The 23423-nt window shown below is 48.3% G+C and overlaps 1 protein-coding gene across 2 annotated transcripts in view; it reads left to right on the forward strand.

The window, feature by feature from the left end:
- Window positions 1-23423, forward strand: part of Ankrd33b (ankyrin repeat domain 33B) — a 64908-nt gene that overhangs the window by 26419 nt on the left and 15066 nt on the right. For both annotated transcript variants that reach the window (XM_050144741.1, XM_050144742.1), the window contains exon 2: window positions 17323-17452. In XM_050144741.1, the coding sequence (XP_050000698.1) occupies window positions 17323-17452 (130 nt within the window). The remainder of the gene's footprint in view (window positions 1-17322; window positions 17453-23423) is intronic.

Here is a 23423-nt window from a genome sequence, read left to right on the forward strand (position 1 = left end):
TTGAGTATAGGCGTGCGTCGTACAGTCAGATTTTAGGTTTTTTTTTTTTTTTTTGCAAATGTGCCAAACAAATACCTACTTTTACAACAGGTGTCAGTGACAGGGGGACCACTGAGACTGACAGGACCCCGCCCACCACGGGCATGGGAGCTGGGAGCTGTCTCTTTTTCTATGTACTCATTGAGTGAATTGCTGTGTGTTTTTTTTAAAATTATACTTCTTTGAGAATCTTTTTTGGTTTATTTTATGTATAACTGATATATTTTTATTTATTTGAGGTGATTGATTATAAGTACTTGTGTTTACTATTAATATTACCCATGAGGGGGGAAAAAAAAATCTCTCTGACTAAAGGAAGAGGGTGGAATGCTTGGAGCGCCTGCTAGAAAAGAGCAGAGTTTCCAGGGTCTGAACGGCGGGCAAAGCATGGCATGTTGCATGTTGGTACAAAGGAAAGGTAAGGTCTGCTGCCAGATGTGACCCCGGTGAGAGGGCAGTGGGGTGAATGAGGGAACCTGCCCCCCTGGTATGCAGTAGGGGGGGGGAGCATCGATCACTCCCTGGTAGTTTTAGCAGGGCTCTCAAATGGACAGTGAAATCGCCTCTGGAAGCAGGTTTGTCCATTCACTGGGCGTTCTTAGAGGCTTGTGTTTACAGACACAGTTCTCTGTCGAAGAGAAGAGCGTGTAGAACTAACTCCCCGTTGAGCCCAGACTGGCCTCAGGTTTTCCATCGTCTTGCCTCTTAAAACGGCAAAATTTACAAGACAACCTGCCAGCTTCTCTCTTCCTCTTCCACCTCCCTTTCATCTCATATACACATTTATCTCTACAATAAGATTTCCTATTCAGAACAGAAACCAAGAAACCCAGGAGCCCTGGCCCCTCTCTGGGCCCATCTCCTGCTCACCTGCTCTCTGGCTCAGTCTCCTCTGTCCCCTGCCGCCTCCTGCAGTCACCCTCCTACCCTGGCCCACACCTGGCCCACACCTGGCCCACACCTGGCCCACACCTGGCCCACACCTGGCCCACACCTGGCCCTGACAGAACACCTCCAGTTCTGCCTTCCCTTCCCTCATCTGTGGCTGGATCCTGCCCACTCTGTACTCCGCCCCCCCCCCCCCCCCCCCCCCCCCCCCCGCCCCCCCCCCCCCCCCCCCCACCAGGGCTCTCCGCTGACCTCACCCAGTCCCAGCAGCTCTGGGTTCCTGGCATCCCTCTCTAAACTCCTTTCCGGTCACCTCCTTCTCTGCCAAGAAGTCATTCTCTTTAGCTTCCTGACTTACCCTACCCAGTAGAAGAAACATCTCTAGGGACTTCAGAAGCCCTCACATCCCTCGTGGCTCCCAAGGCCTCCCAGGGCTCATGGGGGTTTAGTAACTGCGTTGAAGGGACTGACAAGCGGAAAGGATCCATAGTGCTTTTAAAAGCTGCTGTCTCTAGACATGCCCTCGCTCCTCGGGAAGAGAGAAAAGAGCTTGCAGCTGCCGCTGGCCCTGTGAGAAGGGAAACCCTCCTGAGTTCTGAGGTCCCTGGAGGGTAGTCGCTCACCATTAGGTCTGCCTGCTTTGTTCTTTGAGGGGACTTCTGAACACATCACCTTGTAATCCTTACCCTTGCTGTGAACCACGTGATGAGCAACCATACTTAGGCCTGGGACTTGGGACTCCTGGAACATGAGCAGCCTTTAAATGGGAGGGGCTATAGAGGGAGGAGTAAGTTCAGTGGCGGGAGGGGTGTGTGTGTGTGTGTGTGTGTGTGTGTGTGTGTGTGTGTATGTGTGTGTCTGTGAGCCTGCAGAGAGAGCTGAGCAGTGGTCTGTGTTATGCCCAAATATGCGACGTCCCCACCAAAGCTAACAAGGAGACCGAGTCCCATATGTAAAAGCAAAAAGCCTTTATTTTAAGCAAGTTTGCAAACTCGGTCTCTCCACATGTCCAATGTATTGGAATAAATGGAGAGCCCCGAGCTCAGTTAGAGTTGGGTTTTTTATAGTTGTAAAGGTAGGGGTGAGGGGTTTCTAAGGTTTAGGACCCCTGATTGGCTGACATTTGTTTAGGAGCTTCTTGGTGAGTGTGTTCTGGCAGGTGGTCCAATCTACTGTGGTTGGAATGTTAGGCATTTCCTTAATCTCAGTTTGTGGTTCTTTCTGCAGCCAGGTATTGCTTCAGGGTAAACTCCTGAGACTCTCGGGGGGGGGGGGGGGCTCTATTTAAATTTATCAGGGTAGAGTTCACTCTGGCAGGTGATAAAGGTTGGAAGTAAAGAACTGCCTTTGGGGTAACCTGCCCATACTTAGCTTTTCATGGCTGGCTCCCACAGTCTGGGATGGGGGGCTTGAACTGGGAAAACAAGGACACCCTGAGAATGTGATGGGGTTCAGGGGAGGAACTAAGGAATCAAGGCTAGCCTGGTGCTGGGTGGGGCCTGATTCCAGCCTCTCTCCTTACTCTCTCCCAGTCTCACAGACTGGGCCCTGAGCCCTCAGTTCTGAAGTCTGGAAGTCAGAAATCCAGGTGACAGCAGAGCCATGCTCCCTGTCCCCTATGCTCAAGCATAGCATTCCTGGGTGTGTAGTGCATGGCTCCGGAAAACCACTCCGATTTTCATGTCCTTTTCTGTCTCAGACCTCCTGGATGACCCCTAAAGATCTTTGTTTTTATCTACAAAGGGACTATTTCCAAATAAGATCACATTCATGCACACCAAGGGCTGAGATATCCCCCTACCCCGTGTGAATCTGTTTTGAGACAGTACCCCACCAGGAAACCTAATTAGCCTCAAACTTGGGATCCTTCTGCACTGGCTTCTCTACGGCTAAGATCCCCCTTTGTGCCATTGCGTCCTGCTGTGAATGTTATTTCTATTCCAGAGCAGTACATTAGACTCTGTCAATACGGCTACTTCTGTAGTAACTGAAGGAGAGGGGAGCGTGGCTGAGAACCCTGGGTAACATAACAAGGTTGCATGTGCACCCCTCAAGGATCATGCCTGCTTTCCCAGGGTTCTTGGAGGGGGAAGTGCTTTCTGAGGGAAACTCATCCAGGGCATGGTAGAACTCACAAGTTGGCAACTTCTTATTGGTTGTGCCTGGGGCATCTATTGTTCCTGGAGTAAGGTGGACAGCCTGTTCCAGGCAAGGAAGAAAGCACTAAAGCCAAAGAATGACGTCATTGTGTGTGCACTTGTCATCATTATGAAGCCCTACTTCACCTCGGCACTATGTATGAGCCTATGCTTCAAACTGATATGTGTTGAGTGTGTACGCAGGCATTCTAATGGTTTTGGCTTTCTGGACCTTGGTGTGTTTACAAAGAGACCTTGATTTTTTTTTTCCTCAATGTTTTCTTTGTCAGGGGCCCAGTCAGATAGGTCCCTCTGCCTTCTGTTCCCCACCCTGCTCACTCTCTTTCTATGGTTGCTTTCTCTCCACCCTGAGGAGATGCTGCCTTTTCACTCAGTGGCCATGGTGCTGTTAGCTCTGCCTGGGAACCCTGCTCTGCCAGCACTGACCACACTTGGTCTTTCCCTCCGCGTGCTAAACAGAGCTGCTGCTTACACGCAACAAAGCGTGTGTATTCTAACAGCTGGGCGCTTTCAACAGGTTGGTCGTGCACCGCTGACGTAGGTGTGCCCTCTGAGAATGCGTCGCTAGGTGGTACTGTCCTGATGCCATAGGCTGTGCTCCTGAGAGCCTGCGTGGGCCAGTCCCTCCATGGCCCTGTGGTGCAGGAAAACCACAAGGTAAACCAGAGACGCGAGGCTGTTACCATCATGACAGAACATTCTGTTTTACTATAAAAATTCTTTTTGCTAGTAAAATGATCCATTAAAAAAAATAATGGCCAGTGCTTTAGAGATAGCCCAGGCTCTGAGGTAAATCTCCAGAACTCACGTTAGAGAAACCTCGGCGTGGTAGATGGCACTTATAATCCTGGTGTTAGGGTTGAGACGGGTAGTTCCCTGGTGCTCATAGCTACAGCTAGCCTACATGACAAATTACAGGCCAGTGAGAGACCCCCGTTCACAAAACAGGTGTCTCAGGAATAGCCTCGAGGCTGTCGTCTGCCTTCTACAAGCATGTACAATATGTGCATGCACATTTGTACACGTGCAGTTTCACATACACGAACATACATGTGTATGTGTATACATACACATATAAAAATGATGACAGGTGTGAGGTAGAAAAATCCAGCACACAGTACATATTATCATCATCAGATACAGTGTGCTGAACATCGCTTTTTATGACTGTTGATGTAGTAAATTTATACAACCAATTCGTCATCGGCATGACATCACGGTGACTGTGAGGTCAGTGAATGGCAAGATATGCTACTGTCCTCTTAATGTGTGCGGTACGTCACCAAGCATGTGTGGCGTGTGACTGTATCTGCACTTGTGTGGTCATCTCCCTCTCCGAGATTCGGGGGCTTCCAACTCCAGTACGCTTCCCTTTGCCCCCTTTCTAGTTGGTCCTGCCCACCAGAGGCGGCCACTGTGCAGATTGCTTTAAAACCATGGATCAATGGAGCCAAGGCAGAAGCCTCTGGAATCCCAGAGCCTACCCTGTGACTGGCTTCTTTCAACCATCACAAAAGTTTGAGATTTATCTGTGTTCTGTGGACCTCTGGGTTGCCTTTTCTCCATCTAAATTTTTTCTTATTTTTAAAATGATGTATATACAAATGTATGTAAGTGTGTGGGGGTGTCTGCCCGTCTGAGTGCAGACACACAGAGTCCAGAGGAGGAGGCAGATCCAGGGGAAATGGATTTAGAGGCGGTTGCGCTATACCTGACGTGGGGGCTGTGAATTGAATTTAGGTCCGCGTAAGAGCAGTAGGTGCTCTCTCTTCATCGGCTGATCCACGCCTCCAGCCCTTTCCATTTTAAATAAGTGTAGTGAGAAACAGTTCACATTGTTAGTTTACCTGTTTAAAAGAAATGCTCAATTTTTTTTGCACATTTTGTTGTTTTTAAATGTTGTGGTAAATATGTGTAGTGGAACTGGCTCCTTTAACCACTGTTGGGAGCGTGCTCTTTGGTGGCATGAATTACCTTAGCGACGCTATGCTGTGAAACCGTCACCACTGTTTCCAAAGATCTGTCACCAAAAGCAACCCTGTGACCAGGAAGCCATCACCGACTCCCTCCCCACTCGGGTTCTGCTCTCTCTAACCTACTGTCTTTACCGTTTGTTATGCCATGTTTTACACGGACAGAATGCAGTGGTTTGGATGAGCAGAGTCCCCCACAGGCTCAGGCGTTTGAACATTTGTCACCAGTTGGTGGGACTTTGGGGGAAGTCATGGAATCTGTAGGAGGGTCGGTCCTGCTAGAGAAGCACATCACTATGAGTGGGCTGTGAGGGTTTCTAGGCTTACCCCTTAGTCAATCAGCTCTCCTAGCTTCTTGTGTGACAAACTGTGCTCAGCTGTGTGCTCCTGCTGCCCCCTGCCATGACTTCCTTATCACTGTAGACTTCCCCCTGTGGAACCATAAGCCGACAGGAACCCTTACTTCCACAAGTTTCTTTCCGCCGTGCTATTGTATCCCAGCAATGAAAAACAGCGCATGCACAGAGGGCTGATGTGCTCTTTTGTGCCTGGAGTATGTCACTTGTGTGGTATTTTCAAGGTCTGCTGATGTTGTAGAGTGTATTAGGATTCCCTTCCTTTATAGCATGGGAAAATCGCCTTCTATGTGTACCCCACGTGTTGCTTATCATCTGCCAAAGCCTTGGGTGCTTTCGTTCTTGTGAGTAAAGTGGCTCTGAACCCAAGGGCACAGGTCCCTCTGCGTTTCCGATTTAACCTCCCTTGGATGTGCACCTAGAGCTGGAGCTGCTGAGTTGTATGGCAGCAAACACTCCTTGGGACTTGGCTGTTTGTCCAATGGAATGTTCGAGGTCTCTCGGTTGTTGCATGTAGCAAGATTTTGTTCTTTTATTCTTAAGCACGTTCTGTAAATTCATGTATTTCCAGGTTTACCTGTTCCTCCTCCTCTTCCTCTTCTCTTCCTCCATGTAGCCCGAGAAATAGGACAGCAAGCACGAGCTGTTCTACCTGGCTTTGTTAGGTGTCTTAACAATGCATGTTGACACTGTGTGCCGTTTGGGCCTGTGAGTTGTGAATCAGGCTCCAATGTCCTTGTATTTCTCTTAATTTGAGCACAGGCGGTATTTCTCCGGAGTGTGTCTATAAGCATTGCTGTGTCATGAGGTAGACATGTGTGGGCTTGAAGAGCAACCAGACTTCCAGTGGTGGCCTCCACTCCACACCCCCACCTGCCGGGAGCACGAGCGCTCCACACCCTCGCCAACATTTGGGATTGTCAGTCTTTTTAATTTTAGCCCTTCTGGTGGGTGTGCGGTGCTGTCTCTTTGTGGGTTCCATTTCCATCTCCCTGGTGACTAATGATATCGAGCACCTTCACATTTGGAGAAGGTTATAATTTAAATGCTTTTACATAAGGGAATCACTTTAGGAGTCGTTAGCGTGCACCTGAGAGTACAGGCGTGCGGAAGCCCAGAATGTCCCATCCCAGTCATCGGCCCCGACAGTTATGAGTCAGACAGACAGGTGTCAGTTTCAGTTACATCTGAAGTCACAAATGAGTCGGCAGCTTCGTTAAAAAAAAAAAAAAAAGGCAGGGAGGAACATGTATTTAGAGAGACTATTTTGAAAATAAAAGAAAATGGAAGGCTGTCTTTCATCTTCTATGTCTCCCGCTGGGGAGCCAGGCTTTTGGGAATACTCCATGCTGTGAAGACCGTGCTGTGGCTCTCCCCGATGAGGTCATGGGTCACCACCTCAGCCCACACTATGACAACCTTCACCTGGAGGCTTCTGTGCATTTGTGACATGGCCCTGTCCTCCCCGGCCACCGGCCCTGTGAAGAGGTCCTCTTCCTCTGGCGACCTGCACTGTGCCAACCCCTCCCAGGCTTGGGACAATGTCCCCCTGTTCTGCCTCACCCACTGTCCCCTGGGCCCAAGCACATTGTTCGCTTCCCGGGCTTCCCTAGGCCCAGTGTACCCAGAGGAAGGACCTTCTGTGTCTGTCTGCTTGGCTCCTCTTCCTGTTCCCACTCCCTGCCAGGTTCTCTACCAGTGCTTGCCTGTTGGTGGTGGATGAAGATTATTCAGGTTCTCCTCCCTGGGGCCTCTTCCTGTGGATATTTGATTAGTTACCTAATCAAATTTTTAGCAAATGGAACTATGCCTATATAGTCTTAAATCTAAAATCTAAAAGACCCAAGTATAAGCCACCATTTCCTGCCTTTCTTCATGACCATTGCAGCCCCCAGCCTGTCACAAGGGGCTTTCATGTGTTCTCAAGAAGGTAGTCTGTTGGCAATATTATGAGGGAGGCATTTAAGGGTGACTGTGGGTACCTAGGCTGGAAATAGGCAAGCGTTTATTAGTATATACCACGAGAATGACTGGACAAGGCAAGAGAGTGGGTGTGCCTCCTCATTCAAAGAAAACCAGTCACAATCAAAGGAGAACAGAAAAGTGAGGTGAACGCTATGCCTGGCATTGCTGAATGAGGGAGAGGTGTGTGGACCCAGGTTCCTGGGCAGTGTGGGCATCTTCACTGCCCTGCCGAGAGCCTCACTCACCCGGTACCCTTACCCTGCATCTTCCTGTCTCACAGCCCACAGGCTCTTTGGGAGCTTATTAAAAAGTATATGTTTGACTCAGGAGGCTGGTGCTGGGGCCTGAGGTTTGATTTCTCTCCTAACTCCTGGCAATACTGGTGTTACGGATCCAGAGACCTCTCTTGAGTGGCTGGGGCAGAGGCTGAACCAATCGGGGTAGTTGTCTGAGGAAATCATCAGTCAGCTTGTCTACTCTCCACCCTTTGCACTGGTTCATATGGTGTAAGCTAGAGTGATGTGGGAGTGTCATATATCAATCTGTTGATTTCATTGGTTAATTAAATAAAGAAACTGCTTGCCCTGATAGGTTAAAACATAGGTGGGAGGAGTAAACAGGAGGAAGATGGGAGGAGAAAACAGAATGGAATGCTGGGAGGAAGAGAAAGTGAGCTCAGACCCGACAGCTCTGCTCTCTGGAGCAGAGACACCATGCTCAGCTCTCCCGGGCAGACGCGATAGCTCTGCGCTCAGAGACACACACGATGAAGCTCCGACTCAGGATGGACGTAGGCTAGAATCTTCCCGGTAAGCGCACCTTGGGGTGCTTACACACATTATTAGAAATGGGCTAGTCCAGGTGCGAGAGTTAGCCGAGAAGAGGCTAGATATAATGGGCAAGCAGTGTTTAAAAGAATACAATTTGTGTTGTTATTTCAGGCATGAGCTAGCAGGCGGCCGGAGTGCTGGGGACGCAGCCCCGCTGCTCCTATTTCAACACTAGAGTCTGCTTATTCAGCTCAGGATTTGTGGAAACTTAGTCTTCTAAAACATTGTGGGAACAGGGAAACTGTGAGACAGGTTTAATGTATAAAAAGGGCTGGCGAGCCTAGCCTCCTGAGGACCTATGTTAGGGTCTCCAGCACTCGCCTCAAACAGCCAGAAGTTCCAAGTGTGGGACAGGCAACAAATGAGTCCCAGGGGTTTACTGACCAGACAGTTTAGCTAACCAGTGAACTCCAGGTTCAGTGAAAAGACCCTGTATCAAAAGTAAGTTGGAAAGGAACACGTGACATCAGTCTCTAAACTCCACATGTGCATACATGGGTCTTTATGCACTAGAATGCATACAACACACACGGACATATACCGACACACACAGACAGTCATACGCAGACACACAAGACACACACACAGCACACACATACAGATACATGCACACAGAGACATACACCAACACACATATAGACAGTCTCTCTCTCTCTCTCACATACACACACACACACACACACACACACACACACACACACAGAGTAGGGTTTTATTTATCACTAAGTAGAACATGTTGACGTTGGAAGCCTGCAGTAGATCAGCTGGAAGCAGCTAAAGAAGGGGAAAATTGGGAACAGCATCATTTTATTTTTACTCAGTGGCCCGCAGGTCCTAGGCACGGAGCCACATGGTAGGTGAGAAACCAAGATGGGTAGGCACACCATGCAGAGAAAGTGGGTATTTATTTAGTGGGTTATGGAGGGGATGAAGCGAGACACTCTGGGAACTGGCCCCAGCCATGTACCTTTCGCCAGCAAGGCTGCACCTCCTAGAGGCTCCATGCCCCCTAAACTGTGCCACCAACTGAGAATCCAGTTTCAGATGTCTGAGACTTTGGGGGACGTTCTCATCTAGCCCACTACAACTAGTAAGTAGCCTCATTCAGAGCAATCAAACCGAAATCCTGTTGACTTTCTTCCCATCCCCCACCCTATGCATTGTTATTTTTTTGTTTTTTTTTATATAAAAAAGTTTTATCTATTTTTAATTTATTTTACTGCTCAGTGCTTTCCTTTTATTAAAATTCTTCATAGATCTTATTTTAAATGTTTAATGAGATTATACAATAGAAAAATTGTTCTTTAACTCTTCGTCCTAATTTCCAAAGAAGATCACTGTTTTGGGTGAATTTGCATTTCTCTCTGTCTTCTAAGCACATGGAAAGTCCTGATTGAAGCCCATAGAAATTTTCCAAGCTGATAAGTGGAATTAGTTATGTCTCTAATCGCAGTGGATATAACATCTAGTAAATTTTATGATTATTGACAAGACAACAATGATTATGTATTTCAGTATGTTAGCTCTTCTTATCATTACTACCAAATAGCCCACAAGAAGCAACTTAAGGGAGAAAGCATTTTGGCTCATGGTTTAGGGGAGGCCATCCATCTAGGCGGTGAAGGACTGGCAGAGGGACCAGGTCAAGCCTAGTGATAGGAGCTGCCTGCTTGCTCACATCTGGGCATCCTAGGAAGCAGGGGAAGGGATTGTTGGTGTTCAACTGGATTTTTCCTTTTTTATTCAACCTAAAACCTCAGTTCATAGGGTAGTGCCACATTTAACGTAGACCTTCACCTCTCAGTTAAACACCTTTGGAAACACCCTCACATACAAGACCAAAGTATATGTCCTTAATGCCCTAGGCCAGCAGTTCTCAGCCTGTGGGCTGTGACCCCTTTGGGGGTTGAACGACCTTTTCACAGAGTCACCTAAGATCATCGGAAAACAGATATTTATAATTACAATTCATAACAGTAACAATGACAGTTATGAAGCAGCAACAAAAATTACTTTATGCTTGGGGTCACTACAACATGAGGAGCTGTATTAAAGGGTCACAGCATTGGGAAGGTTGGGAACCACTTCCTTGGGTGTTTCTTAGTCCAGTCAAGTGGACAATCAGAGCCAATCATCACAAGCCTGCCTTTAGTCAACCTGACTCCTAACCCAAAGTCTCGTATTGATCTCAATGCCGTATGCATTTAGTCCATCTCTCAAGTCCCCAGAGTCCTAGCCATCCTAACATATTCAAAACTCCAAGTCCAAAGTCACCTCCGAGACTCACAGTAGTCTCTTAGCTGTCAGCTCTTGTGAAAATCAAAACCAAATTAGATACCATTGTGGTTTTAGTGTGAAATGTCTCCATAGGCCAGTGGTTCTCAACCTTCCTAATGCTGCAACCTTTTAGTACAGTTCCTCACGTTGTGGTGGCCCCCAGCCATAAAATTGTTTTTGTTGCTACTTCATAAGTGTAATGAATCATAATGTAAATATCCGATAATTTCCGATGGTTTTAGGCAACCGCTGTGAGAGGGTCGTTTGAGACCCACAGGTTGAGAACGACTGCCATAGGTCCTTTATTGGATCTTGAAGTAGAGTATCACTGTGTAGAGCAGGCTATCCTGGAACTCACAGACTCTGCCTGCCTCTGTCTCCAGAGTGTCAGGGTTAAAGGCACGCATTGCCATGCCTGGTTTGTAGACCTTTTGTTTTAGCTCATGATCCCCAGCTATGGAACCTTTGAGGTGTAACCTCATTGCTGGGGTCAGGCTTTGAGGTTTTAGAGCTTGGCTCTTCTTGCTGTCTTCTTTCCGCTTCCCAACGACAGGTGAATATGATCAGCTGTCTCCTGCCCTCATTGTGGCTTCCCCTCCACAGCTGGTTGTATCCCTTCTTCAACTATCAGCGAAAAAGGCGTCTTCTGAAGTTGACTGTTGTCAGGTATTCAGTTACAGTGGAAAGAGAAGTGACTTCCAGGTTTTCCAGGTTACCGAGGTACCGCGCGTGGGAGCGAGCATTCCCGTTCCCACAGGGGGTGGGGCAGAAGGTTAGCAAGGACTGAAGCAAGGTCACCTGTCTATCAGGGCTCATGGTGTCATCATCTGGGTTCCTTGGACTTGGCTACTAGCCCCGTCTCTCAGACAGCGTTGCCCATGGCACCTGTGGCCTCTCTCTTGAGGCACTCCACACTGTCTGCAGCCTGCCTCGTGAATGTCCCATTTTTCTGGCATCTTCAGTATTCTGGGGTCTCCATCGTGACTTTGAGACACTCCTGAGAAAACTGTACTGAGTATTGCATGGGTCCGAGAGAAACACTGGATGGGTTTGACTTCCTACTACTTGCTGTGCCGCGGATTCTGTGGATCCCTTGTGTTTATAGTGCGACTGTATTAAGGCAGTGACTCTGAAGAGCTCCTTCCTTTGTCCTTCCCTAGGAGATGTCCAAGATGCCTGTTCGTGCAGCCTGGGCACCATCCTGGACTGTCCTCTCATGGCTGTGACCTGGTGTTCTGCATGGCTGACTTTCTCCACCCTTCATGTGATTTGACTTAAAAAACAAAACCAAAACTTGGTTCTTATCTTAATCTGTTTCATTCTGGTCCTCGTCTTAGTCTGTTTCATTCTACTGTAGCAAACTGATATCCATTGAGTAACATATAAACAATAGAAGCTTTGACTTTGGGCTTTGGGAGGCCAGTAGATGCTGGTCAAGGAGCCATGTCCGGCAGAGTCTTTCTTGCTGTGTCATTCTGTGGCCGAAGGTTCGAAAGAGCCTGCTTGCTTGAGAAGCAAGAGTTCCACTTGCTGCCCTCATGTAACCGGCATCAATCCACACTTGAGTGTGTCCCGGTTCACACTGTCAACTTTGTACTCACACTGTCTACTTTTGTACATTTTGTTTTCAACACGGTCAAACCGCATGCGCGGGGTAGTGATTCTGACACAGTGAGAGTGGAGAGGAACAAGACCATAGTGTGAAGTCAGGATTGTCTGGGGGCTGGGAGCGCACTCCGGCAGTGTGACACTGGGACACGCCCAAGTGCAGTGTTACTGGCCAGGGGAGATGCATTTGTTCACAAATGATGGATGACATTGGCTCACCATGTGGGAGAAGGAAATTAGATCCAAAGATCACCAGTAGAAAACGAGGCAATAGTGATTAAACCTAAAGATTTGAAAGTAAGCTCTGAATCTTTCCAATGAATTATGAGTATCTTTGTGGTGCTTTATGACAAAAGAGGCATTTTATTTTTGTTTTTTTTTGTTAGGTTCTCATATAACTGGGGCTGGCCTTGAATCCCCAATTCTCCTGCTTCCACCTTCTCAGTATCGGGGTTACAGGAATATATATACATCATGCCCAAGCAGAAGGGATTTCTGTCTTTAAAAAATTATTTGTGTATGTGTGTATATATATGTGTGTGCGTGTGTGCGCATGTGTGTATGTGTATATGTGTGTGTGCGTATGTGTTTGTGTGTACATATGTGTATGTGTATATGTGTGTATATATGTGTGTGCATATACGTATGTGTATATGTGTATGTGTGTGTGTGTGTCTGTATAAGTGACCCAGCATGCATGTGGAGGTCAGGGGCAACTTGAGCCAGTTCTCATCTTACACCCGTGTGTGGGATCTGGAGCTCAGACTCAAGCTGTCAGGCTTTCGTGACAAGTGCCATTGCCTACTGAGTCATTTCTGCAGCCCAGGCAGGATTTCTCAAATCACAAAAAGCATTACCATACTGGAAAACACTAATAATGTCATTGCATTAAGTGGAAAAGGATGGCAAAATAAGGTAAATAGGAAGATTGGAAGCTAGGGCCTTCTCTTCCCTTACATTGATTGCTGTTGAAATGGAAATATTTTGGATATGTTGAGTTAAATAAGTCCACTGTCAGGATAATTGCTTTTATCAATAGGGCCATTAGAACATTTTATACGACTTTCATTGGTGGCACCTGTTCTATTTCTCTTGGACAGTTCTGACTTTGAATACATAAAGAGCTTAGCCTGATCAATGAGGAAAAGGAGAAGAAGCCAGTAGGAAATGGACAAAGGATATAAATAAACTGTTTGTTAGACTGGAAATGCTGATGGCTGACAGACGTCGGAGATGTTTAGTTTTAGTTAAAACTGGGGCAGTGCAAACCAGAATCACAAGAACATGGGCTCCAAGACAGGATTTAAACTAGTTGAACATAAATTGATTTTTTATTCTTTGAGAACTTCAGACGTGTTTACAATGTGTATTATCATATCTCTCCCTGTAATTCCACCTTTCCTACTCTACACATCCGTGTCCTTTCCTTTGTGCAATGCACTGAGCTGCCTCATGCATGGACATAGGGCCATCTACTGGGGCACAGGCAGCCCACTAGGGCCGGCATCCTTTAAGAAAACTGGCTCTTCTTCCCCAGAAGTCTTCAATTATCAGTAGCTCCTCTGCTAGAGCTGGAGCCCCGAGAGCAGCTCCCCGATCCTTCCGGAGTGTGAACTAGAGTTTTAAATGTGGAGATGCTGGTCTTTTGGACCAGGGCCCAAGAAGTTTTGCAGAGTCACCAAGGCCCTGGGGTAGAGATGGGCGTCACTGCTTCCTGTCTCCTGTTTCATCCCGAACCCCCATGTTTAGTCATCTCTTTCTTCTCTGGCAATCTTCATTTCTGACCAAGCATCAGGCTGTCGTCATCCAAGCCTGTTTCCTGTTCTGAGAACTCTTCCTCAGGTGGTGGGTGGAACAGACCTCATGGTGTTAGCACCACGGTGACGGCAGTCCCAAAAGAAGGGCTGGTCACGACCCAGGGACCCCAAGAGGCACGTAACCACCTATGGAACTGGATGGAGTGTTTACAGGAGGAGGATCCTGTTGGGGCTGTGGCTGCTGCCGAGGACTTTCCAGGCGTGCTGCATTGACGACCCCCAGGAACAGCAGGACCCAGTGCAGCAAGCCTCCGGCCCGCGGCCTTCTGTACACTCCTAAGGGAGAAACAGAAGGCCTTTCAGTAACTGCGAGTTGTTTTCAGGGGTGCTTTTGCCAATGTAAAAAGACCAGAAGCATATGGCAAAGAATCTTCTTTTACTTTGAAGAAACACACACACACACACACACACACACACAGACACAGATACGTGCACACACACATGTGCGCGCACACACACAGTACATAAAGAGGAAGTTACAGTGTGTTCAGTACATCGTATTTCTTTTTTTTTTTTTTTCCGAGACAGGGTTTCTCTGTGGTTTTGGAGCCTGTCCTGGAACTAGCTCTTGTAGACCAGGCTAGTCTCGAACTCACAGAGATCCGCCTGCCTCTGCCTCCCGAGTGCGCCACCACCGCCCGGCTAGTACGTCGTATTTCTAAGTCAGGAAACTGTCAAATACTAGAGCAATGCTTCTCTACCCAGAGATGTTTGGGAAGAGTTCGGGTGCTCCCAGGTGGCGCAGAGAGCATCCTGGCTCATCTGTGTGCAAGCGTGAGCTAACAGTTGGGCAAGGAGGATGGAGAAGTCGGTACAGTGACCGGGCTGGCAGGAAGACTGAGCTCCAGAAGCTCATCTAGGCCTCCTGCAGCGCTCTGTGCTTTCTCTTTAAAAGTAAAGAACTGAAAAAAAAAATTATGTATGGATGACCTATTTCACAAACCATATCAGCCAGAGGGTTATCAGACAAGTTCTATGGAGTTGACTATCCTATCCTATGGATATCAATAACTCCAATATTCCTTAGAGCTTGAAACGTGGGCACATGGTCTAATATTCTTTTGACAGGGCAATTTATTACGATAATGGGAAAGGTACCTTAAGAAAAATCATTCTTTTTCTGTAGTTTTGAATCAGTTTGGCCCTGGTGCTCAAGTTGCTGCTCCTCCCACCCCCTGAATGCTGAGATACAGCAATATGCCCCCATGCCCAACTCATAAGTCACATTTTGATTGACAATCTGGTTGTAACAGTGCCCAGTCACCGTGGGATTGCTCTGAACTTCAACTTGGCAACCTCCATGCAGCAGAACATGCATTGGCTGGGCTGAAAGAGCAGTAATCAAGTCTGGCTCCTGAGAGCCCATATTAGGGGACTAGTAATCTGGGTGTCAGAGACGGTAACCCCATGTCTTGACTATTAGACGTGTGTTGGTCAGCTGAGGTTGCTGTAACAAAACACTGTGGACTGTGACTTATGAATAATGGAAGTTTCTTTCCTTTGCAGTTTTATAGGCTGTGGAGGCCAGAGGTCAGGGTTTTGGGGGGCTCTGTTCTGATGAGGGCCTCTTCAGGTCTCAGATTGCCACCTTGTTTCTATGTCCTTGAATGCTGGGGAAGGATCCAGAGAGTTGTCTGAGGTCCCTGTTCTGGGGGCACCAATTCCATTCACACTAGTGCTGTCCCCACGATAGGTCTACCCTCTAATGCTATCCCACGGTGGGTTAGGAGTCTGTAGGAGACCGGAAAGAAGACACAAGCCATCTGTCTATGGTACCCGCCCTCCAGTAAAGCCTTGGTTTGTACTTTCTTGAGTTATCTACCCAATACATTTCTCAAAAGTGTGTGTGTGTGTGTGTGTGTGTGTGTGTGTGTGTGTGTGTGTGTGTGTGTGAGATGTCATGCCTGGATATTTCTCTTACGTGTTTTCAAAGGGCTGCATGGAATCCCCACTTCCCTAGTTCTACTTCTGACTTGATCTACAGATGAAGCTAACTAGCCTTGGTTTTGTAATTCCTCAGACACATAAGAGAATATCGCTGAGCCACAAAAATGGAGTCCTTGTCCCGGTCACCACAAATAGCACTGCGTGACATGGCTGTGCAGAGATTTTTGCCAAGTGCTGACCTTGAGTCCCTGGGGCATGTGCTCAGGAGAGGTATAACTGAGTCGGTCGGCATCTCTGTTTTCAGATTTTGTGAGGAGCTTTTGCACCAATTTCCATAGTGACTTCAGTAGTTTGCACTCCTCTGGCAATGTTGAAGGTTTTTACTGTTACGGAGACAGTGTTCTTCTGTATAATCCTGATTGTCCTGGGACTAACTCTGTAGAACAGGCTGGCCTCAAACTCAGAGATCTGCCTGCCTCTACCTCCCAACTGCTGGGATTCAAGGCTTGTGCCACCACCCTCTGGCTTGTATATTCTTGATAATTGACAAATATTTCATCAGTAATTTCCCAAATCAGCCATCAGCATGCATGGACCTCTCCTGGTGCCCCACAGTGCCTTCCTCTTAGATGCTGTGTGCTGTGGTGTGCACGGCTGCCTTTTAAAATACCTGCTCTCCCTAGAGCCTCCTCCTGACTTGACAGTGGACACCCAATTGTTTAGGATGAGACTTTGGCATCATCTTGGTTCTGTGTCCTCTCACACACCCTGTCTATTCTAACAGAAAATCTCTCTTCACAATAGAGAATCCATACATATTTCCAGCTTGGGCCACTGTCACCTGCTCAGCTTCTATAGTACATGCTTCTCTGGTCTCCTGAGGCCAATTTCTGCCCAGCACTCAGAGTTAATGCAGAAGATTGACCACCGACTGTCTAAAGTGTGGCAGGGCTCTTGGCTGCCCAGTGGGCTTGGGTACCCCTCTCTCAGTTCATGCTGCCCCAGCCTCTGGGCCACCTGGGGATGCTCTGATGGACCTGCCCAGGTCTGGCTTTGCTTCTGCTGTTTTTCTGACTAAGTTGCTTCCTATCCTTGTTCCAGGGGCATGTGTTCCCTTGCCTTCTTCAAAACTGGGTCCAGATACTCCCTGTGAGTCTGCTGCACCCCTAGATCCTGCCATGCACCCACATCCCGTCTTGTTTCACACAGCTGTTAACTCACATGAAGCCGGTAGTGTGTACGCTTTCTTTCCCATCAGAGGGAAGCACTCCTGAGAGCAGAGATCTAGCCGTTCATTGATGTCCCTACACCTTGTGCCTCATGGTGATGGTCTCTGCTCGTTTGCGGATAAATGGTTGACCTAAAAGTTGAAAACGTTGAGAACTGGTGACTTGAGGTCCTTGCTGCCTCTTTTCCAGCTTCGGGGGTGGGGGTGGGGACAGCTCTTCCCGTCAGGGTCCCCAGAGCTCACTGGTGATGCCTGGGCTGTGTGCCTCTGACCCACGTCCCCTCTTCCTTTCTAGACTGGCCTTATTGTTGCGTGCTACCACGGCTTCGTGGACACTGTGGTGGCCCTAGCGGAGTGCCCCCACGTCGACGTCAACTGGCAGGACAGCGAAGGGAACACAGCCCTCATCACGGCTGCACAGGCAGGTAAGAGCCGGCCTTCATCTCCCTGGGGGGCTGCCGCCGGGCAGTGTTGGCACCCATAGCTCCTGAGAGATGGAAACGGATCTGCTCGCTGCAGGCGCCAGGGGGGGGGGGGCACCCATTCTCCCCGCGCTTCTGGAATAACATGTTTACCCACTCAGGGAGGATTCAGAATGGAGCTTCCCCCAGCCAACATCTTCACCACACTCCAGAAGGCAGGTTTGCCTGCCACTCAGAGCACCGACACCCTCCAAGACCGGGTGGCATGGCACCGGCGGGCAGGAGTCGTAGTCACGTGCTTTACGGACAGTTATGTAATTGGGTCCAGTGAGAAGGTGACCTTACCCTTCACCTATAAAGAAGCGCCAGGGACAGCTCTCTGAGCTTCAGAGAATTCAGGTGCCAGAGTGAGACGAAATTAGAATCGTGTGAATGTGGTTCCAAGTACATGTCACGGTCGTCTGCACCATGACCTAATGCACTGCGGCTCCCGTGGGTTGGCTTGCACTGCATTCAGGGGGCGGGGACGTCGCTCAGTTGGTAGAATGCTCGCCTAGCAGGCTCAATGCCCTGCGCTCCATCCCTAGCGCTGCCCCAAGCCAGGGCTCAGCTGTGCTTATCAGTGACGCCAGCACTCAGGAGATGCGTGCCATGGGGCGAAGCTTAGGACCACAAGGTCATCCTTGGTGTATTTGGAGTTCGAGACCAGCTTGGAATATGTGAGGCCCTGTTTTCAAATACCTAAATAAGAAAATAAATAAAAAATTTATAAGTTATAGATAATATAATAATATATATTATATTATATATTCCATTCAATCACTTTAACATAAATGCTTACACAGTCTCAAACAGTTGTGCAACTGATCTTTCCCTACATTTTTAGCTTCTATAGATCATAGTCAGCCCTTTGTATTTCGAGGTTTCCTATCTGCAGATTCAACATGGATAGACAACACATTGTTTTAACTGGATCTAGAGCAGGGGCTATAGATAGCTTAGTGATAAAGCACTTGCTAACCAAATATAAGGCCCTGGATTTGGTCCTGAGTGAAACAAACAGCAGCCATAACAAACCCCACGCAAATAAAAATAGTATGTCAGCACTAAGCGCATACGGACGGCTTTCCTTGTTATGGGCTTAAAATACAGCGTAACATATTTATGTCATATTGATGCTGCATTTGTTTCTGTAGCTAATGTGGGAGATGTTTTCAAGCACACAAGAGGACTGTGCAGGTTACATGCCAATACAATACTCTTTTAAAAAATGTAAAAATTATTTAACTTTATGTGCATTTTGCCTGCTTGAATGTCTGTGTACCACACTCATGCAGTACCCATAGAGGCCAGAAGAGGGCGGTAGATCCCTTGGGACTGGAATTACTGTTGGTCATGAGCCACCATGTGGGTGCTGAAAAACAAAACCTTTGTCCTCTGGAAGAGCAGTAAGTGCTCATAACCTGGGAGCCATCTCTCCAGCCTTGAGAACCTGAGGGCTTTGGTATCCACAAGGGTCCTGGTCCTGTCCTCACAGGGAGCAAGAATGACCGTCTGTTTCATCAGTCATGTTCTTAGCGGCGAGTAACACAGCCGCCTGTGGCTAAGCCAGGAGGAAGAGGCCTCTGCATTCTGAAGGGGTGTGGGGAGCTTGGGTGGTGTCTTAGGGTTGCCATTGCTGTGTTGAAATACCACGGCCAAAACAACTTGGGGAGGAAAGGGTTTCTTTGGCCTACACTTCCACAACACTGTTCATCACAGAAAGAAGTCAGGACAGGAACTCAAACAGGGTAGGAACCTGGAGGCAGGAGCTGATGCAGAGGCCATGGAAGGGAGCTTCCCTCCTCTCAGATGGCTCTAACTTTGTGCTCTTGACTGTGGGTGTGATGTGACTAGCTGCTTGAATTCCTGCCTCAGTTTCCCCTCAGTGATGGTTTGTGACCCGGAATTGTCAGCTGAATAAACACTCCCCCCCCCCCCAAATTTCCTTTTGTCAGGGCATTTTACCACAGCCATAGAAAAGAAATGACCAAGTGGCATGGTGGCCTTTGAGAGCTGCCTGATGTGGGTGCTGGGGGCCAAACTTAGGTTTTCTGGAGAGCAGAGTTCTCTTAACACGGAGCTGTTTCTCCAGCTCCCCATGCCCTTAGGAGGGGAGAACTGAGGAACAGCTGGAGGTCACTGAGCCATGTCCACAGCCCTCTTGTTCCTTTGAGACATGGTCCCACTACATTGCCCCAGCTGACCTTCGACTTAACAACTGTCCTAGCAAAACTTCAGGCTTGTTCCACTGTGCCAGACGCTTCATTTGTAAAACAGGTTTATTTTTAAATTGTGTGTGTGTGTAATAATGTGCTTACAAGTCCAGGTACCCATGGAGGCCAGAGACACACATTATATTTCCCTGGAACTGGAGTTACAGTGATTGAGAACCACTCGATACAGGAGCTTGGGACCAACCCTGGAGCCTCTACAAGAGCAGTACATACTCTTGATCATCCAGCATCTTTCCAGCCCCATTTAAAAAGCAGATTTCCTTTTATTATTATTTTTTCTTTTTTTTTTTTTTTTTTTTTTTTTTTTTNATGTACCCACCGTCATCTCCTCACCCTCCCTCCATCCACTTCTCTGTCCGCTCTTGCTCTGTCCCTGTCTGTCCACCACGGCCCATGGGTGGAGTCCTAGAAGCAAGGGTGGTCAAGGGGAAGGGACTAGGTATTTGCCAAGTCTTTCCCTACCCTGGTCTGTTTTCTCACTCACAGAGCAGGGATTATCTCTATAAAATGGAGCCATGAGCCTGACACAGCCCTGCTTGCCTTCCTCCCACCACAGCAGGACCAGAGATTGCTGACACTGTGACATGCACCTGGTTTTCATCCCCATTTCTTGCCATACAACTGGATACCTAAAACACTTGAGAATTTCCAAGTATCTTTTTTTTTTTTTTTTTTTTTGTACCTGGAGGGACAGCTGTGGGTGCTGGGAACCGAACTCTTATATTTTTGGTTGTGAGCCTAGCCTTTAACGGCTGAGCCATCCCTCCAGGCCTCCTTTTATTTTTAAATGGTGTGTCTATGTGTGTTCGTGCGTGCAAGCGTGTGAATACAGGCTAGCCCTTCCTTTTAAAATAATCCTCCTATCACCTCCAGTCGTCAGGGTCTTGTTTTACCTCCTTCCTCTCTACTCTTTCTCTCTTCTATTGTTTTAAAGAACAGATTAGAATTTTGGCAAGCCTTTGCTTTCCTAGCCCTGCCCTGCCGCTTCCTGTAAACCCAGCTTTCATACCCGTGGCACACTGTCCCTGTGCCCGAGGGCAGTCAGGCATAGCAGTCCCAGCTACGCTGCTCTCCTCTTGTACCTTGGAAAACATTCGGGACAGGAGGCTTGTCTTCCTCCAGCCCCTGCTGCCCCAGCTCTGGTATCTCCCCGTTTATGGTAGGGGTTCCCAGGGAATCCCTGTCCGGCTAGGAGGCTGCGTTTCCAAAGCCAACAGCTCCCTCTACTGGCTTGCTGTGGAGAACTACAGTGAGTCAAACCAGACAAGACGACGCACCACCCAGACTCTCTAACAGCCTTTTCCTTTTCGAAAGCAGCCTTGAATAAAGGAAGACATTTTTCACCTGCCCCTGTTCTTAGTGACAGCAAGACTCAGCCACAATTGGTGCTTGTGACAATGTTGAATGAGACGGTGATTAATTATGGTGGTGGCCATTTAATCTTAAATGATGGGGCTCGTGGCTTGATGACCATGAAGTGTCTGACAAGGGAGCGCCTCCCGAGGGAGAAGTGGGCATGTTCTGACCTTCTTGGATAGATACTCACTGAGCCTGGAGTTTGCAGCCAGTTGGAGGGCTGTGGCTCACCTTGACACCAGTGAGTTCAAGTCCTGTTGCAAACCCAGGGCAGAAGGAGTGTTGGGAAGGATGGTCCAGCAGGTAGCCAGGCGAAGGGAGGCTGGGTGTTGTGTGTGTGTGTGGGGGGGGGCGTATACAGAGACAACAGGTTAGAGAGTTCCTGAGGGCTTAGCAGAGGAGCTGTAGACACCCAGAGATGCTTGTATATCAGCATCCATGGTTCCACTATTCACAGTAGCGAAGTTGTACACCAAACCCAGGCATCTAGCAACTGGGCTGTATAAAGAAACGCGGTATATGTACATAATAGACTTTTTTCAGCCATAAAGAGGAAGTTATATTTTTGTAGGAAAATGGATACGACCGGAGTCAAATTTCCAGAAAGACAAATCTCGTATGCATTTCTCAGTCGTGACTCCTTGTTCTGCATAGCAGCTACACGGCCATGCACACACCCACAGCACCAAAGCAGAAATAAACAACAGCGGTTCTCAACTTGGGGGTCGAGACCTCACAGGGGTCGACTATCAGGGATCCTGCTAATGGGTAATCACGTTACACGTCTATAACAGTAACAGATGTGCAGTTATGAAGTAAGCAATAGAATAATATTACGGTTGGGGGGTCAGTTAGCACGACATGAGGGTCGCAGCTTCAGGAAGGTTGGGAACCAGTGCTCTTAAGGGAACAAAGGGAGCTAACAGAATGGGGGAGGGGTGGGGGAAGTGAGAGTAGAAGTATGAGGAGAGTGTGCTCAATGCAGCACCTGAGTGTGTGCACACGTGTGTGTGTGTAAAAAAGCTTGGGAAAGAACCCAAGCCATAACACAAAGGAGATCTGCGAGGTCACCGGGCGGGGAAGGGGGGCTGCGGTTGGGGGACAGAGGGTGAAGAAGAGATGCTCACCACAGAGGTGAACTGTTGTCCGAGGGGCACAAGCCTCCGAGGGTTCTGAGTGGCTACTGTGGTCAGAGAGGCTTCTTCCTGGACCGCACGTGCTATAGGTGGAGGAGGGGCGGCAGGGAAGCCAGGCCGGCCAGTCAGAGGAGTGGCTGCAGACAGAGGAAAGAGTGTAGCCCAGATCAGTGGGTAGACACGGGCACAGAGAAGCTAGGATGGGACATGTTGGGAGACAGGGAAGAGGGGGGGATTGGCAGAATTGCTGACTGGTGGCACGTGGGAGATGGGGAAGGTTTGGGATTGAAGCCCAGACTCCTGGCTTAGATATCTAGTGCTATCCATCACGGAAGGCGTGCTGCGGGAGAGGAGTGGGCCGGGAGGGAAGGTGTTTGGGATGTGATGCAACGGGTTTGGCTTAGACGTGGGACACCCAGGATAAATATCCGGTAGACAGATATTTAGGTGCGAAACTAAGAAAGGACAGAAGTAGATGTGGGCGAGTTGGAGATTTGGGGATAATAACCGAGTGCACGGAGCGTGGGGCTGATGGCAGGACCGTGTGGATGAGGAGAGGGCCTCTCCATCGTCTCAGGAGCAGGAAGAGCAGAGAGGTCAGAGGGAGATCCTGGAGTACTCATGGGAGACAGTTCCGTGAATGAGGGAGGGGGCAGTGGTCAGTGCTGGGTGTGTGTGTGTGTGTGTGTGTGTGTGTGTCAAGTATCAGAACGGACCACAAGGGGTCGCTGGAGAGCTGTCAGGAGGATTCTGACAGAGTTTGAGGGGTGCCAGTACCAGGTGAATGCTGCATGAGTCCTAATTGGTCTTTATATTAAAATCCCAGAGTCAGATGTAGGGGTGAAAGCTGAAGGAACAGAGAAGCAGAGCGGTCAGCCACCAGTTCTTACCTCTACCAGTGCTCAGACCAAAGGGGCCATCGTGTCCTCAGACTGCATCTGAGCTCCTGTCTCCTCCCATCCTACATTCCTCTCTCCACCCAGCCTTTATCACTCCTGTCTCTACCTTTCTACTGCTGGGATTAAAGGCATGTGATCCCAAGTATTGGGATTAAAAGTGAGCCAACACCACTGCCTGGCTCTGTTTCTTTTTTAGATGATCTCGTGTAGTTCGGGGTGTCTTTGTTTTAGAGCAAGCTTTTTTTTTCCCTTTTCTTTTCTTTTTTATTGATTTTTATTGAGCTCTACAAAAAATTGCCTGTTTTTT

Source organism: Alexandromys fortis, unplaced genomic scaffold (genome assembly GCF_014885135.2).
Source record: "Alexandromys fortis isolate MF-2015 unplaced genomic scaffold, M_Fortis_MF-2015_v1.1 scaffold_52, whole genome shotgun sequence".
Classification (NCBI taxonomy): domain Eukaryota; kingdom Metazoa; phylum Chordata; class Mammalia; order Rodentia; family Cricetidae; genus Alexandromys; species Alexandromys fortis.